The sequence below is a fragment of the Dasypus novemcinctus genome, chromosome 3 (genome assembly GCF_030445035.2).
Source record: "Dasypus novemcinctus isolate mDasNov1 chromosome 3, mDasNov1.1.hap2, whole genome shotgun sequence".
In the NCBI taxonomy this organism is placed as follows: Eukaryota; Metazoa; Chordata; class Mammalia; order Cingulata; family Dasypodidae; genus Dasypus; species Dasypus novemcinctus.
The window spans coordinates 42,326,376-42,341,575 of NC_080675.1; the positions used below are offsets into that span (position 1 = coordinate 42,326,376).

Consider the following 15,200-nt stretch of genomic DNA (forward strand, 5'->3'; position numbering starts at 1 on the left):
GCCATTGATCAGTCACCAAATCCAGTGTTTCAGTAAGGGTTTGCAAAATGGTAATAGTTCTGACTCTGTTATTCCTTCTTCATTCATTACTTGGAATATTGATCAGTTTTTACTACTACCTCTGGCTCTGACCCCCAGGTATCTCCATTGTGCATTCCCCAAGCTCAAGAGAGAGGAGTTTACCACAGAATCAGCCCCCACTGGAATTTGTGCCCCCAGCAACACCTCCTGCCAGGCACCAGTGGGTACCTGATGAGACAGAGAACATCTGCATGGTCTGCTGCAGGGAGCATTTCAGCATGGTAAGCAGTGTCTGTCTTCAGCTTCACCTGCAGAAGAAATTAAAGGAAAACTCTTACTCATGAGACTGAGTTCTAGTCACCTTCTGTCCCAAGAGAATATTGATATGTTCAGAGGAACTACCAAACCTAAGACTAGGGGTTTACCTTCAATCTAACCAGAATGTATTTTCTAGATTCTGACAGGTGGTTGACACTCTGAAGTACCTCAAATTCTAAAATCTTTACCAGTTTCATGAAATAACTAAAAAGAGGCAGTGTGTTATAGCAGGAGGAGTCACCAAGCATCAGGAGATCTTGTTTCTAGCTCCCACATTTTTCATGCTAAGACAGGTGGTATGGTAGGGGTTATACACTGGGGCTTTGGAGGCAGACCTGAGTTCAAATCCTGCCTCTGCCTCTTCCTAGCAATGTCATGCTAAACTTTTTCATCTCAAACCCTCACTTATAAACTAGAGATGATATATTATTTGGCTTAAGGAACTGTTGTAATTTCTCTGTGTCTCTTTCCTCCTCATCTGTAAAGGAGGTATAATGCTTCTATCAACCCCGCAGGATGCATATAATGAAATGTGGCAGGTCTTATAAAAGCATTTTGCAAAAAAACACTCTTTCATCATCCTCATCAATATCATATAGAAATGTGATCCTCACTGGCTGAAAAAGTCTCTTATTCCCCTCTCCTTTTTGTTGTCTCTTCATGTGTTGCTTTAGATAGGTAGAACTTCTTCCAGGAGCTATTGTCATCTGCTGAGAGAGATCTTAAAATGTCAGCTTCTTGAGGACAAGAACTGTTGTGTTCTTTTTCATTAGAGTCCCAAACATCTTGTATTTTCTGGTTGCACAATAAGCCACAAGTGGCTAATGCCAAGTAAGGAGAGGCTAATGACAGATTTATTCACAGTTCCTACAGACTCACCCTCTCTTCCTCACTCTTCCTTCTCCTCCTGGCATCACTCCTCAGTTTAACAGGCGTCATCACTGTCGCCGCTGTGGCCGGCTAGTGTGCAGTTCCTGCTCCACTAAGAAAATGGCAGTGGAAGGCTGCAGAGAGAACCCCGCCCGTGTGTGTGACCAGTGCTATAGTTTCTACAACAAAGAGTGAGTGTCCTGCAGTGCAGCTGCTGCTGTTACTGATGCTGCACCCTCCCACAGGTCCTTATGCTTCTGGGAGCCTCACTGGGGAGAGCCTTTCAAATCTAGGATAATTATGAAACCTCCTAATTTAATATATTCATACTGAAATGTCATTAGCTCTACAGTGAAATGTTTGTAGAATGACCTTGGTCAGAGAAACTTTTAAGAGAGGAAGTAGGGGTGAGAGAAAGGTGTTCAAGGCTCTTACCTGTTCTTTCTGAGGTCAGGACACTTAATTCTTCAGCCCTTCCCCTGTTTCAGGCTGTAGATCTAGTTTGCCAACAACCTCACCTGTTTTCCAGCCAGTCTTGTTTCATTGGTCCCAGCTCAGCTCAGTGGGACACATTAGTTCCCGCTGAATGTTTGGGCATCACTTGCACCAACTGCAGTCTGGCCAGTCAACCTGACTTGTGATCTACACAAAGTTTACCTGGTGACAGATTGCAGAACCCTCTGGCAAAAATGATCAAGACTGTGTGCTGGCTCAATGCAATTCAGTTTTTTCCCACAACTTCTAGCAGCAAAGGAAGGCGAGCCACGACTTCTAGTGCATCTAGAAATGTGGTCCAAAGAAGGTACTTAAAAGGAAAATTGCATTGAATTCTCCATGTTTTTCTGAAAGATTTAAATAGATTTTACATTGTGCTCAATAGCATTTTTGTGTTCATTTTAGTATGGACATTTTTGTTATTATGTACCACAATGATTACTAATATCACAGGAAGGCATGCCTTGCTTGTTCTCCAATTTCTATTGTGGGGCATGGGGATTACCCATACATCACACTGCTGAGATTTAAAATGAGCAGTTAGTATTAATAGGGATTCTTTCATTCAACAATCACTCACCAATAATCACTTTGCTCTCAGGTAGCTCCCATTTTAGTGGGAAGACAGCCAACAAACAGACCACAAGTCAGGTAGATAAGTTCAGTGATAGAGACGTGCATGGCTTAGCCTGGGAGAGGTGGGAGGGTTGCCTAGAGGTGGTGGCACCTGATCTGAGCCTTAGAGGGTGGGGAATTAGTAGGAAAAGAAGACAAAAAAGCATGCAAGAAGTGAGAGTAATAACTGCAAAGTTAGAGGTAGGAGAAAATGTGAATCATATGAGAAACTAAATGGGTAGGTAATGGGCTAAGGTTCTAGCTGGCATACCCTAAACTTAGTGGCTGGCAGCTGAGCAGGGAGGACGTAGCCACTGGCACGGAGGCTCCAGGCTTGCTCTTTGGTGGCATGTGCTGGGGCTGACCAGCAAGCTGCTGGTACAGGTGATAGACTTGGGTTCTGGCTTGTAGCATCAGAACTTAGTGCTTGGTGGCACCATCTAATAATGACCAGGGCCAGGGTCAGAGAAGAAGGGACTTAAATATCTGAAGCAGAGGTGATGGGTAGTGGGACGGCCTTGAGAGGTAGCCAGGCCAGGTCATAAAGAGCTTTATCTGCTGAACTGGGAATATAGGATTTTTAAATGGAGGAGCTACTGGAGAATTTCAAGCAGGAACTTACAATGACCAGTTTTGCATTGTAGAAAACTTGCTATAGCTGCAAAGTAGAAAATAGGTTGAAAGAATTAGGGAGACCAAGTGGAAATATTGCAAAGACTCTAGCAATAAATGATAAGACCCTCACTGAGAGATGGGGACATTTGGAAGGGTGTTTAGAAGATGGAATGGACAAGACCTGGTGAGTGATTGGTGGTGACAGGTGAGGGAAAGAAAAGTCTGTGATGCTTCACTGATATCTCACTTGGGTAACAGAGTAAATGTCAAAGCTATACCCTAAGCCAAAATACAAACAGGAGGAGGAGTGATTCAGGCGTTTAATTTCTCACTCTCTGTTTCCAGGATGCCAGAGGAGAGTCTAGGACAATCAGAAGGTAAGGCTGAATTATATTCTCTGTAACTTTAAATCCTCAAGTCGGTGCTATCTTCAGAGTGTCAGCTGCAAATGGTACACCCGATGGCAACTCAACTCAGTGTGTTTGCCAAAGAAAATCTTGGCACTTTTCTCACCCTGTCTCCCCTAAAATACATCACTTTATCCTATCACAGGGAAGCAGACATGGCTCAACTGATAGAGCATCCACCTACCATATAGAGGGTCCAGGGTTCTATACCCAGGGCCTCCTGACCTGTGTGGTAAGCTGACCCACACACAGTGCTGTCACGTGCAAGAAGTGCCATGCCACTCGGGTGCCCCCGCATAGGGGAGCCCCACGTACAAGGAGTGTGCCCTGCAAGAAGAACCACCCTGCGTGAAAAAAGCGCAGCCTATGCAGGAGTGGTGCCACATACACAGAGAGCTGATGCAGCAAGATGACGCAAAAAAAAAAAAAGAGAGAGAGAGAGACAGTTTCCTAGTGCTGCCTGATAATACAAGTGGATGCAGGAGAACACAGAGCGAATGGACACAGAAAGCAGACAATGGGGGGAAGGAGAGAGAAATAAAATGTCTTTAAAAAACAAACAAACAAAAAACTATCACAATGGCCCATTAGCCAACAACCAAAGAATATGGTCCTTAACTTTTAATAGTTTATTTTTTGCTCAACCCTCCATTTGAGAAACATTCCTTCCAGGGTTTCTCATGTGAAGCACCAGGGTGTGACAAACACTATAACACTCATTCCAGGTCTATGCCTGGATAAGAATGTTTGAGGTGCCCAATATGGTCTCCTAAAGGAAACAGAGGGAGGGATCAAGGAGAAAGAAAGGGCCCTAAAATAGCAGGCAAGTATCTGCTTGCAACTCACACCAGCTTGCTGGACTGGATTAGACCAGATTCCTGGCCAGCAAGTGACAGATGAATGGCATTTCTCTTCTCATCCCCAGACAGCCCCAAGAGTGAAAGTCCCCCATACTCAGCTGTGGTGAGAGTCCCCAAAGCAGCTGAGCTGGAATGGACTTTGGATCTGAATGAGGAGGAAAATGAACTGGTCCGGAGTGAATTTTACTATGAGCAGGTAAAAGCAGTAAAATGTCTAGTTAATTGAGTGGCTTTATGCTGTATGGTAGTATGTCAGGAAATGCAGAGATAGGTGAACACAACTTGGCCTTCGCTTGCCTACGATGAATCGAAGGCAAATAAAGCAGAGTAAGGCAGGAAATGAGAAGAATTGTGCAATACAGGAGAGTACCATGGAAATTCAGAGATCAGAAAAGGCTGCGTGAAGTGATCACACTTAAGACGAGCCTTGGAAGAGTGGTAGGATTTTGACAGAGATTTGGGCATTATGAGAGGGGTTGTGACAGGGCAAGGACAAAGAGTGCAGCACTAAAGCATCTGAGCAAAAGCAGTGTCAAAAAAAAAATCACAGCATGATTGGAGAATAAGTTGTTCAATTTGGAGAGAATATAGGAAGTTGATAGAAAAGTGGTAAAAAATGGGGCTGAAAAGAGCTTTATGTATAGGGTCTTAAATTCTGGGGTAAGAAATATATATTTGGTAGATGTCAGGGACCTATGGAAGGTTGCTGAGCAGAGAAACAGTATGATAAAGTAGTGTACTTCAGGAAAATTAATTTAGCAGCAACATCCAGTGACTTGAAGTAGAGACTCCAGGTTGTCAGATGAGCGAAGTGACTGTCATAGTCCAAGCCAACAATAAGTATGGCCTGCAGTAGTGAAACATTATACTAGAAAAAGGAACTGGTGGACATTCTCAAGAAGTAGATGACACATGGACAGAGCCACCTTCTTCCCAGTAAGATGACCAAATCTCACAGCCAGAGCTTTGGCACCACTACTTAAAACAACTGAAATTTGTTTTGTCCCACTTCTATTTGGCCATGGAATTTGGGGCTCCTTCCTGCAGTGTTTTTCAAGCTTTGTGAAATGGGAGGAATAATTGCTGCCACCCAACATCAAGTAAAGAGTTTTCTGGTTCCTGAGCTTATTGCATGTTTCTCTGTCCTTTCACCCTTGCCAGGCCCCCAGCGCCTCCTTGTGCATTGCCATCCTGAATCTGCACCGGGACAGCATTGCGTGTGGCCACCAGCTGATTGAGCACTGTCGCAGGCTGTCCCAGGGCCTCACCAACCCAGAGGTGGATGCAGGGCTGCTCACAGACATCATGAAGCAGCTGCTTTTCAGTGCTAAGATGATGTTCGTCAAGGCTGGCCGGAGCCAGGACTTGGCTCTTTGTGACAGGTATATTAAATTAGTATCAACTTTTACATGGTCATCATTTCTGCCCAGCTTTACTTCCAACTCCACTTTGATTTTTCATCTCACCATCCTCTCCGATGAGATAGGCTGATGTGTTTTGTATCTCAGTTTGATGCTGTTACCTGGTCCCAAGTGGTCTCCCCTCACTCTACCTTGACACCTGTGTCCTTCTCTTTCCCAGAGTGGATCCTCAAAGCAGAGTTTCTCTAGCTATACCTAGTCAAGAGGAAAGTAAATATTGTAACTGGTTAATTTTTAATTAAAATCAATTTAGTGGGGAGCAGATATAGCTCAAGTGGTTGAGCACCTGCTTCCTATATACAAGGTCCCAGGTTCGATCCCTGGTATGTCCTAAAAACAAACAAACAAACAAACAAATGAAAAACCAATTCTCATTGGTGAGTGGATGTAGCTCAGTGGTGGAGCGCCTGCTTCCCATGTACGAGAGTCCTGGGCTCATTTCCCAGTACCTACTTAAAATTTTTTTAAAAATAAAAATCAATTTAGGGCAGTACTTTTAGTCTCTTCTTAGCTTTAAAGAAAATGAGTTCCCCCAGATATCCAATGCTTAACCTTGACCAAAATTCCACCCTAATCTTGACAAAATTCGTACTGTGACCTCAGGGAGTTCTGGATCATACATCTCTAAAAGCACTCGGGGCACTGGCCTCTCCCTGAGTCACAGGTAGGAATATGAATCATAAAGTAGAAGTGTCTACGGTAAAGGTATGATTAGGCCTTATGGTCCTGCACAACCTGCTTGGACTCTGTTTATTAACTTGACAATGAAAACACCAAATTCCCTGTTTATCCACCCAACTGTGTGAATCATGCTGTGTGTTTCTAGCTCTCAGGACTAGCCAGATTTGGAAACAGGGAGTGTAATTTTTTTGGAACATAAAATGCCTCAGACACTTGTTCAGAGTACTTGTTCACAGACTTACCAAACAGCACAGGGTTCACCACTTGTTGTAGTAGCTCTGTAACCCTGGGGCTCGGTTTCCTCATCTAAAGATGGAATGATACTACTTGTCTCATAGGGCTATCATGAGGATAAAATGAGATCATTCACATAAAGGGCTAAGAATTGAGCCTAGTACATACTGTATACTCCAAATATGTTCATTATTTTTGTTATTTTTAAGTAAAGATTTTAAAATAGCTATGAAAACTCAAATTCCACCAAGCTACCATAAAGGGAGGAGAGGAAGGCAAACAACCAGAAAACACTCCATAGAGCAAGAGATAGGAAACAAAACAAACATGAAAAGAGTTTCAAAGCAAAAATAATAAGCAAAAAAGTCTCAAATATCAATATATAAATACAATAAATAGCTATTTATTAAAAGAAAAAGGGAATGGATGTGCTTCGAGCAGTTGATGCCTGCTTCCCACATGGGAGGTCCCAGGTTCGGTCCCCTGGTGCCTCCAAAAAAAAACCAAAAGCAAACAACAAGCGAACAAATGAAAAAACCAATTTAGGGGAGCCAATGTGACTCAGTGGTTGAGTGCCGGCTCCTCACATATGAGGTCCGTGGTTCAATCCTCAGTAACTCAAAAAAAAAAAAAAAGAAAAGAAAAAAATACTCTGATTGGGGGAAAAAACAAATTTAGCATCAAGTCCTGTCCTTCCTTAAAAAATAAATGGAGGAAATACCTGCCTTAGGTTGAGTGCAACAGATATTAAGTAAGCCCTCACTTCAGTAGGATTCTCATCCACCCAAGGTGTCACAGGCTTCTCTGACAAGTTGCAACAGATTTCAAATTGCACATTCTTTCTCCCTCACCCTGGATTCAGTTCTGCCTGTGCCCAGGAGGGCTGGCCCTTGGTAGAGAATTGTTGCCTTGGTGGCCAGTTCGCTAATGAGAATGGACTCATCTCTCATGTGCACTGGTGGGCAAATCAGTCAACACCTGGTTTACAGAGTGTTTTTCTACTGTTTTTAACTCAGATCTTCTGATAGGCAATAAATAAATAAACAGGTAAATAAAAAGTTTTAACAAATAATACTACCTATTTAAAATGTTTTCTTTTTCCAAATGTATGAATATATTATCATACTGAATTTGCTTTTGCACACTGTACTCTCCCATACCCCATCCCAACTAGGTTGATAATCACTGGTATACATCATCCCTTTCCAGAGAATCAGTGGACAAGTCAGATTCCACAGGGCTTTTGCTGAATTATGAGATAAGATTCAGAAATCTAGGGTCTAGGCTTGTTTCTGGCAGCCATCGGACAGAATGATACAGCCCTCTGGGCTCTCTGCCTTTGTAAGAGTTTTGCAGTCATCAGATGTCAGGAGCAAGATCAAAGAAGGTGACCTTAGTGAGCTGAAAGGAGGGCCCAACCTCAGCCCAAGAAGAGACCACCAGGTGCCAGAGACTGCAATCTGAGGGAAGGGCCTGATGCCCCTGCAAAGCATCCAGGGGATGGGGTGATGTGACTTCTGAAACAGAAGGACAGGCCGTGGATACCACCTCTGTGGTCCCCCCAGACAAGCAGGATTCAAAAGGACCAAAAGCAAATGGGTGATTTGTGAGCCCCCAACACTCAGCGTGAAGACCCCAACTCAAATAGACCTGAGCATCCCCACTGCACCTATTAGTGCTGACGTTCAATGGGTGCCTAAAAAGTTCCAGACACTATCCTAAGCCCTTTAACTTGATTTATTTCACTTTATCTTTAAACTCCTTATTATTATATCTGTTTTACAGATGAGTACACAGAGGCACAGAAAGGTTAAGTAACTTGCCCAGGGTCATAGGGCTACTAAGTGATGGAGCCGGGATTCAAAGTAGCTAACTCCAGAGCCTTCACTCTTCATTTATATGCCACGTGCCTCTCAGTTCTCATTATCACATTTCACACTCAAAAATGAAATAGAAAACTTGTAAGCAGCAACTGTTCCTAGTAAGACTCTGTGGAGCCTCATTCCATGCCTTTTTTTCTCCCTGTAGCTATATCAGCAAGGTGGACGTACTGAATATTTTGGTTGCTGCTGCCTATCGCCATGTGCCATCTCTGGATCAGATCTTGCAGCCAGCTGCAGTAACCAGGCTAAGGAACCAGCTTTTGGAAGCTGAGTACTACCAACTGGGTGTCGAGGTGAGGCAAAGATAAAACTAACCTCTTCCCCTATTACAATTAGTTAGGTTTCTTTGCCTATCCTTTCAGACAGGTATTGCCCACTCAATGTCCTTGGCCCTGGGGAAGTATCTAGGGCATAACCCAGTTTTCCCAGTGTGGAAATGATGACAGGTGCGGGGAGCAGAGGTGGTTGGCAGCAAGGGGATAGAATAGGTTTGGGATAGCTCTCAAGCCTGGGTGTAGGTACCTGTCACTAAAAGGAACAGTTTTTCCTCCAGGTCTCCACAAAGACTGGGCTTGATACCACAGGGGCGTGGCATGCTTGGGGCATGGCCTGCCTCAAAGCTGGGGACCTCACCACTGCACGGGAGAAGTTCAGCCGCTGTCTTAAGCCTCCTTTTGACCTCAATCAGCTGAGTCACGGCTCCAGACTCGTACAGGATGTGGTTGAGTACCTGGAGACCACCGTGAGGCCCTTCGTAGCCTTGGTAAGGGCACAGCAAGCAGATTGCTCGCTCAGGGAGGGAGGCCCAGGAACGGTATTGACCTGGGGGCAGGACCAGCTTAAACTGAGCTTGCAGTGTCAGGTCTAGCTCAGAGGCTGCCAGGTGTGTATTTTTTTTTCCTATAACACACAGTTAGGTAAGTAACTCTATATGGTTAAATAAGTAAAGCAAAGTCAAATTTTGAAAAAGGAAACTACAGAAAACTATTTTAAAAAATGTAAAAATCATCTATAATCCCACACCCAGACTTAATTAGTATTAAAGTTTGAGTGAAAGTCCTCCATTTTGTTTTTGAATGAAATTGCAGTTATACAGTATTACAGTGTATAAAATTTTGTATCTTGTGTTTTTCCACCCTTAAAACTGTATTGCTAGCACTTTTCTACAATATTAAATAACCTTTGAAAGCGTGATTTCCAGTGACTGCTGAGTACTCAATTGAGTTCCCTTTTTCCCTTGCACTCTCTCCTTCCCTGTCAGCAAGATGATGATTACTTTGCCACCTTAAGGGAGCTGGAAACTACCCTTCGGACCCAGAGCCTCTCTCTGGAGGTGATTCCTGAGAGGAAGATCATGCACAACACCTACTACCAAGAATGCCTCTTCTACCTCCATAGCTATAGCACCAACCTGGCCATCATCAGCTTCTACGTGAGGCACAGCTGCCTGCGAGAAGCCCTGCTGCACCTCCTCAACAAGGTGGGACACAGGCAGACACAGCTCTCAGGGGCCAGTGCCTGCTCTGCCTCCCTAGCTTGAACCACTCAGAGTAAGGGAACAGATGTGGGAATTTAACCCAACCTTGGGCTGTGGGATCGTCTCTGGCAGTCAGGTCAAAATGAAGCACTATATCTGCACGGTCCTTACTCGGTGGGTGTGCAACAAGTCTTAACATGCTCCCAAATCACCTTTCTAATGGCAATGATGATTTTTATCTCTTTTCCCAAGGCATATAGCAGAATCACGTAGTTAAGAGCTTGGACTCTTTTAAAAAAAAAAAAAAAAAAGAGCTTGGACTCTGGACTGAGACACTTTATTTGTGTGACATTAGACAAACTGCCTTGTCGGAGTCATGTACCCAAAGGGTATCGGGAATGAAAGACAAAGAGAGATTGGAATCAGGGGATCTGAGAGCACTGAAGCCTCAAGCTCATCAGACAAGTTTATTAATCTCAGGGGCTTCTTTATATACTCCAAGCAATCGTGAGAACCAGTAACTATTCTAGCTATTTCCATTACCCCAACCCATGTAACACAATGGATCAAAATCTACGATTATAAATCAAGGTTCAAAATTTCAATATTCTATTATATTGTTGAGAAAACATACCCATAAATCTTGTTGCACAGGTTGTCCCGTTCTACCTAGTCTTTGTTCCATCTAAGCGTACACATCACCTTGCTAGATTTATGACCTGCATGTATCGCTATGGAGGCAGCATCACTCGGTAGTCAAGGAAGTAACTTGCTTCCACTGAAACAACATGCCTTTGTTTCCCACACTGCCTAACCTCTTTTGGCTTCATGTACCTCATCTGTAAATAATTATAGTGCTAATTTCATAGGGTTTAAGATTAAATGAGTTAATATTGTTAGCTTAGAATAGCATGTGCCTCATAGGAAACTCTCCCTGTGTGTTAGCGGTAATTACTTTTAGAGTTATTAGTGCTGACAGGACTTTTTTTAAAGTAAATATTCTTTTTTTTATCTATGAACACCATTATGTCAAACACTTAATGTAATGTCCTAGACAGATCCCTATATGCTTGGTGAGCTGGTAATCTTTAGGAAAGAGATTTGCCTTATCCTGGTGTAATTGACTTTATAAAATTAATGATTTTTATGATCATAAGTTTCCAAGGGCTTCAGTAAAAAGCAAAGTTGTAAATAATATGCAACAAACAAGCAGTATATACCCAGGGTGTACCGTGGTGTATAAATTTCCTTGTGTATTTTGGTAGGTTTGTGGTAGGGAAGGAGTACTTGAACATGGCAATCAGAATGAAGGGATCAAGGAGAAAGCTGGTCTGTCAAGGGAGTGATCATGGGACGTGTGCTAGTAGAGAAAGCAAATGGAGTGGAAATGGAGGTCAGAGGAAGGGGTAGATAGGATGAGGGAAAGGAAGTATGTGGAATCAAGGGAGGATTAGGACCCAGGGACCAAAGGCAAGAAGAGAATTCTTCCTCCTTGGCCTCAGAGTTTCATTTGCCTCCGTATTTGCCCTGGAACTGAGTCCCGCTGTTGACTCAGGTACTCATCCACTCAGAGTTATTACCACAGGGCCAGGAAGCACCAGTAGCAAAGGAGAACATGCTCCACTTTTCCTGCACACATATGTGCCCTCCTCCCTCTGGAGGCAAAGGCACCACTGAAATATACATTATTTCTTTGGAGCTTTTGTTGAGCAAAGTCAGGTCCCTTTTTAATCTGAATGTTCCATGTGAACTTTCTGAGGAATTGGCTGATTTGTACCAAATGTCATATAAAATTAAAGGAGCTCAAGGTATAAGTCAATGTCAGTTTGCCACCCTAAATCAAAATGGCAGCCAAATGAAAGTCTACCAATCCATAGACATATTTCCTAGGATGGTCCAAGTGAGGTCAACAGTTCACAGTATTGTGGTAACCACAATACAGGGCAGTGAAGGGTAATTTTTTTTTCACTATGGCCTTAGCTACTAACTGTATCATAACTATTAACTAGGTTGCAAAAATAAGGTAGGAGTTTTATTATTTAGAGCTTAATTGATGACTTTTTTCTTTTCCTCAGTTTCCAGGTGAACTTTGAGGTGAAGCTTCTTCTCCCAAACACAAATTACCAAGGAAAATCACCCAGTTCTGTTCCCTGTAGCTAATGATTAGCTCAGAGAGTTAAGCAGCTTATTTAATTATCTTGGGATAAGCTGACTACAGCACTACCCCTGCTTTACATTTGCCAGAGCTAGAAAAGAAAGCTTCTCTTTTATCTCCTGTAATTGCAATTACCCTTGAACTGAAATATCTTATCTTTATTCTTAAGCATGATTACACTTCTGGGAGTTTATAACCCTTCTTTACTCACCATTAGTTACTCCTAATCTAAAGTCTAAATGACAAAGTAATTCCTCTCCTTTTTATCACCATAGACTAGGGTTGAATGACTCAAGGTCAATGAATCCCCTGAAATTGTTCACAGTATTTTATTAGTATGTGTGCATTTTTCTGAGGAGTTAGGTCTGTAATGTTTATCATTTTTTCATTCACCCAACAAATATTTATTAATAGCCAGGTTACTGTTCTGAGTACTAGTGATACTGCAGTGAAAAAATAGCAAGACTATCTGCCCTCATAAAACTTACATTATAGTGGGAAAAGAGATAGTAAAGAAGATAAATAATATATACAGAGTTGATGATAAGTAATAAGACAGTAAAGCAAAGTGGGGCAATGGAAGGGAGTGTCAGTTTGTGCAGTTTTTGATCGGATGGCCATGGAAGGTGACACTGAGTAAAGACCAGAAGAAGGTGAGGGAGTGAGTCATGCATATGAATGAGGAAAGCACAATCTGTGAAGGGGCAACAAGTGAAAGGCCAGTGAGGCCCTAGAGGAGTGAACTGGGGAGAGTGCAGTCAGATCAGGTCAGAAAGGCAACAGGGGCCACTTCATGTAGGACATTGTGAGGACTTGGGCTTTTACCCTGTATGAAGAGAAACCACTGGGAGATTTTGAGCAGAAGTGTAACTACATGACCTGACTTAGGTTTTAACATATCACTCAGGTCAGTTGGTTGGCATTAGGTGGGAGGGAGGCAGGAGTGGAAGATGGTAGACCAGGGAGGAGGCTATTGCAATGATCCAGGCAAGTGGTGATGATGGCGTGGGCCAGGAGACAGCAGAGGAGGTGGTAGGAAGTGGTCAGATTCTAGTGTATTTTGATGGTGACACCAATAGTATTTGCTGATGACTTTGATGATGGAGTGTGAGGGGAAAGGATGAGTCTAATATTTTTGACCTGGACAACTAGAAGAATGGAGTTACCATCTACTGAGAAAGGGAATACCACAGAAAGAGTAGGTTTGGGGAAACTGATCAGGAGCTCAGTTTTGAGTGTATCAAACACTCAAGAAAAAATGAGGGGTCAGCAGTTGGATGTAGAGTTGTGGAGTTCAGGAATAAGAAACAGGCTGGAGCTAGAGATTTAAGCATTGTCAGCAAATATCAGATAATATGTAAAGCTATGAGACTAGATGAAATCACTGAGAGAGTGAATATAGTTGGGAAGAGAACAGGTTCCTCCTAAGCCCTGGGGAGATTAGGAGGAATCAGCAAAGGAGATTGAGAAGGAGTAGCAGAGAAAAAGAAAGAAAACCTGGAGTGGGTGATGTCCTGGAAGCCAAATTAAAGAAAGTTTTCAAGGAGGAGGAAGCCATCAGTTGTATTGAAAGGGGCTGATGGATCAGGTGGAATTAGGGCAAAGAATTAACTCTTGGATATAATAGGTTAGAGGTGATTTGCGATTCAGTGGAGTTGCAAGTACAAAGCAAGATTTGGATAGATTCAAGAGAAAAATCACAGGAGAGAATTTGGAGACAGTGATAGTAGATGATAGCTAGTAGCTAAGGTGAGAGGTGGAGGAGTTGCTAGAGTGGGAGTCTCAAAGGGATCCGTGATACACAAAAGTTTAAGACTGCTCTAGGAGGATGCTGGGGAGTGGGAGTATGGTAAGTGAAAGGAAATTAAGTGGATCCCTGACAATGACAGTCTGGAACCAGACTCATGGCTTGTGACTTCTCGCCTTTCCCTTCTCCAGGAGAGTCCTCCAGAAGTCTTCATAGAAGGCATTTTCCAGCCAAGCTATAAAAGTGGAAAGCTACATACTTTGGAAAACTTGCTAGAATCCATCGATCCAACCTTGGAGAGCTGGGGGAAGTACTTGATTGCTGCCTGCCAACATTTACAGAAAAAGAACTACTACCACATTCTGTACGAGCTGCAGCAGTTTATGAAGGTAACAGCAGCCCTGTCCTGCCTTCTACTTCTGTTGCTGACACTGTGCCACCCAGGGGAGACTGTGCAAGATGCAGGAACAAGACTATCATTTGATGCCTGGGCTTGCTATTTAACCAATCCTAGAGTAAATCCATGTTGCTTTCTAACATTCTTAAATATAATTAAGGTTTCCATCCTAAAGAGGCAAACCTTAGTCTTGCCAGTAGTGGCATTCTTCAGAATTCGAGAAATGTGTAAAGGTAAAAATGAGATATGTGGTAGGTTGAGGTGTGCATTCAGAATACAGAAGGAATAATAGAAAACTGAGTATTTTTAAGGGAAGATGCCTGATGGGAGAGGAAACAAGTGTCTCCCATCTGACTGAGGGTTGCCAATACTAAATCACAGAGAAACTGAATTATTCAATGGCAAAGATAGTGTGAAGACAAGAAGTTGAATGGAGAAACTGGTGGAATAATGACCTAGCCAAGAGTTCAGCCAGTTGGTTTGCCTTAGGATCTCTTGGACCTTAGAGTGACTGATATAAAATAGAGATGGTAATGTGAATGGATGCTAGCAACCAGACTTCATAGGTGGAAATCTCATTGGGATTCTCTTCACACTCCATACCCAATGCCCTTGATCTCCTTTGACCAGAATATTTATTTGCCTCTATTAGGACCAGGTCCGAGCTGCCATGACCTGTATTCGGTTCTTCAGTCACAAGGCAAAGACGTATACAGAACTGGGAGAGAAGCTCTCATGGCTGCTCAAGGCCAAGGACCACCTGAAGATCTACCTCCAAGAAACATCCCGCAGCAGTGGAAGGAAGAAAAGCACTTTCTTCCGAAAGAAGATGACTGCAGCAGATGTGTCAAGGTAACTCAAGGTTCAGGGAATCATCAGAGTGGGGCAGAAGGGCTTTAACCCAAGGTTGGTGATAAAGGTCTCCAGGCACAATCCCAGAACCCTCAAGAAAAACATCGAGGGAAACGGACTTTGGCCCAGTGGTTAGGGCGTCCGTCTACCAT

At 43.1% G+C, this 15,200-nt stretch overlaps 1 protein-coding gene across 3 annotated transcripts in view; it reads left to right on the top strand.

Annotated features, from left to right (window-relative positions):
- Positions 1–15,200, top strand: part of ZFYVE26 (zinc finger FYVE-type containing 26) — a 70,700-nt gene that overhangs the window by 45,790 nt on the left and 9,710 nt on the right. For all 3 annotated transcript variants that reach the window (XR_011648317.1, XR_011648318.1, XM_058293227.2), the window contains exons 28-37: positions 139–302; positions 1,264–1,400; positions 3,280–3,311; positions 4,267–4,397; positions 5,363–5,583; positions 8,566–8,713; positions 8,974–9,183; positions 9,682–9,900; positions 13,991–14,188; positions 14,849–15,048. Coding sequence is in view for 1 of the 3 variants with exons in the window: in XM_058293227.2 (XP_058149210.1) it covers positions 139–302; positions 1,264–1,400; positions 3,280–3,311; positions 4,267–4,397; positions 5,363–5,583; positions 8,566–8,713; positions 8,974–9,183; positions 9,682–9,900; positions 13,991–14,188; positions 14,849–15,048 (1,660 nt within the window). In the remaining 2 variants the exon portion in view is untranslated. The remainder of the gene's footprint in view (positions 1–138; positions 303–1,263; positions 1,401–3,279; positions 3,312–4,266; positions 4,398–5,362; positions 5,584–8,565; positions 8,714–8,973; positions 9,184–9,681; positions 9,901–13,990; positions 14,189–14,848; positions 15,049–15,200) is intronic.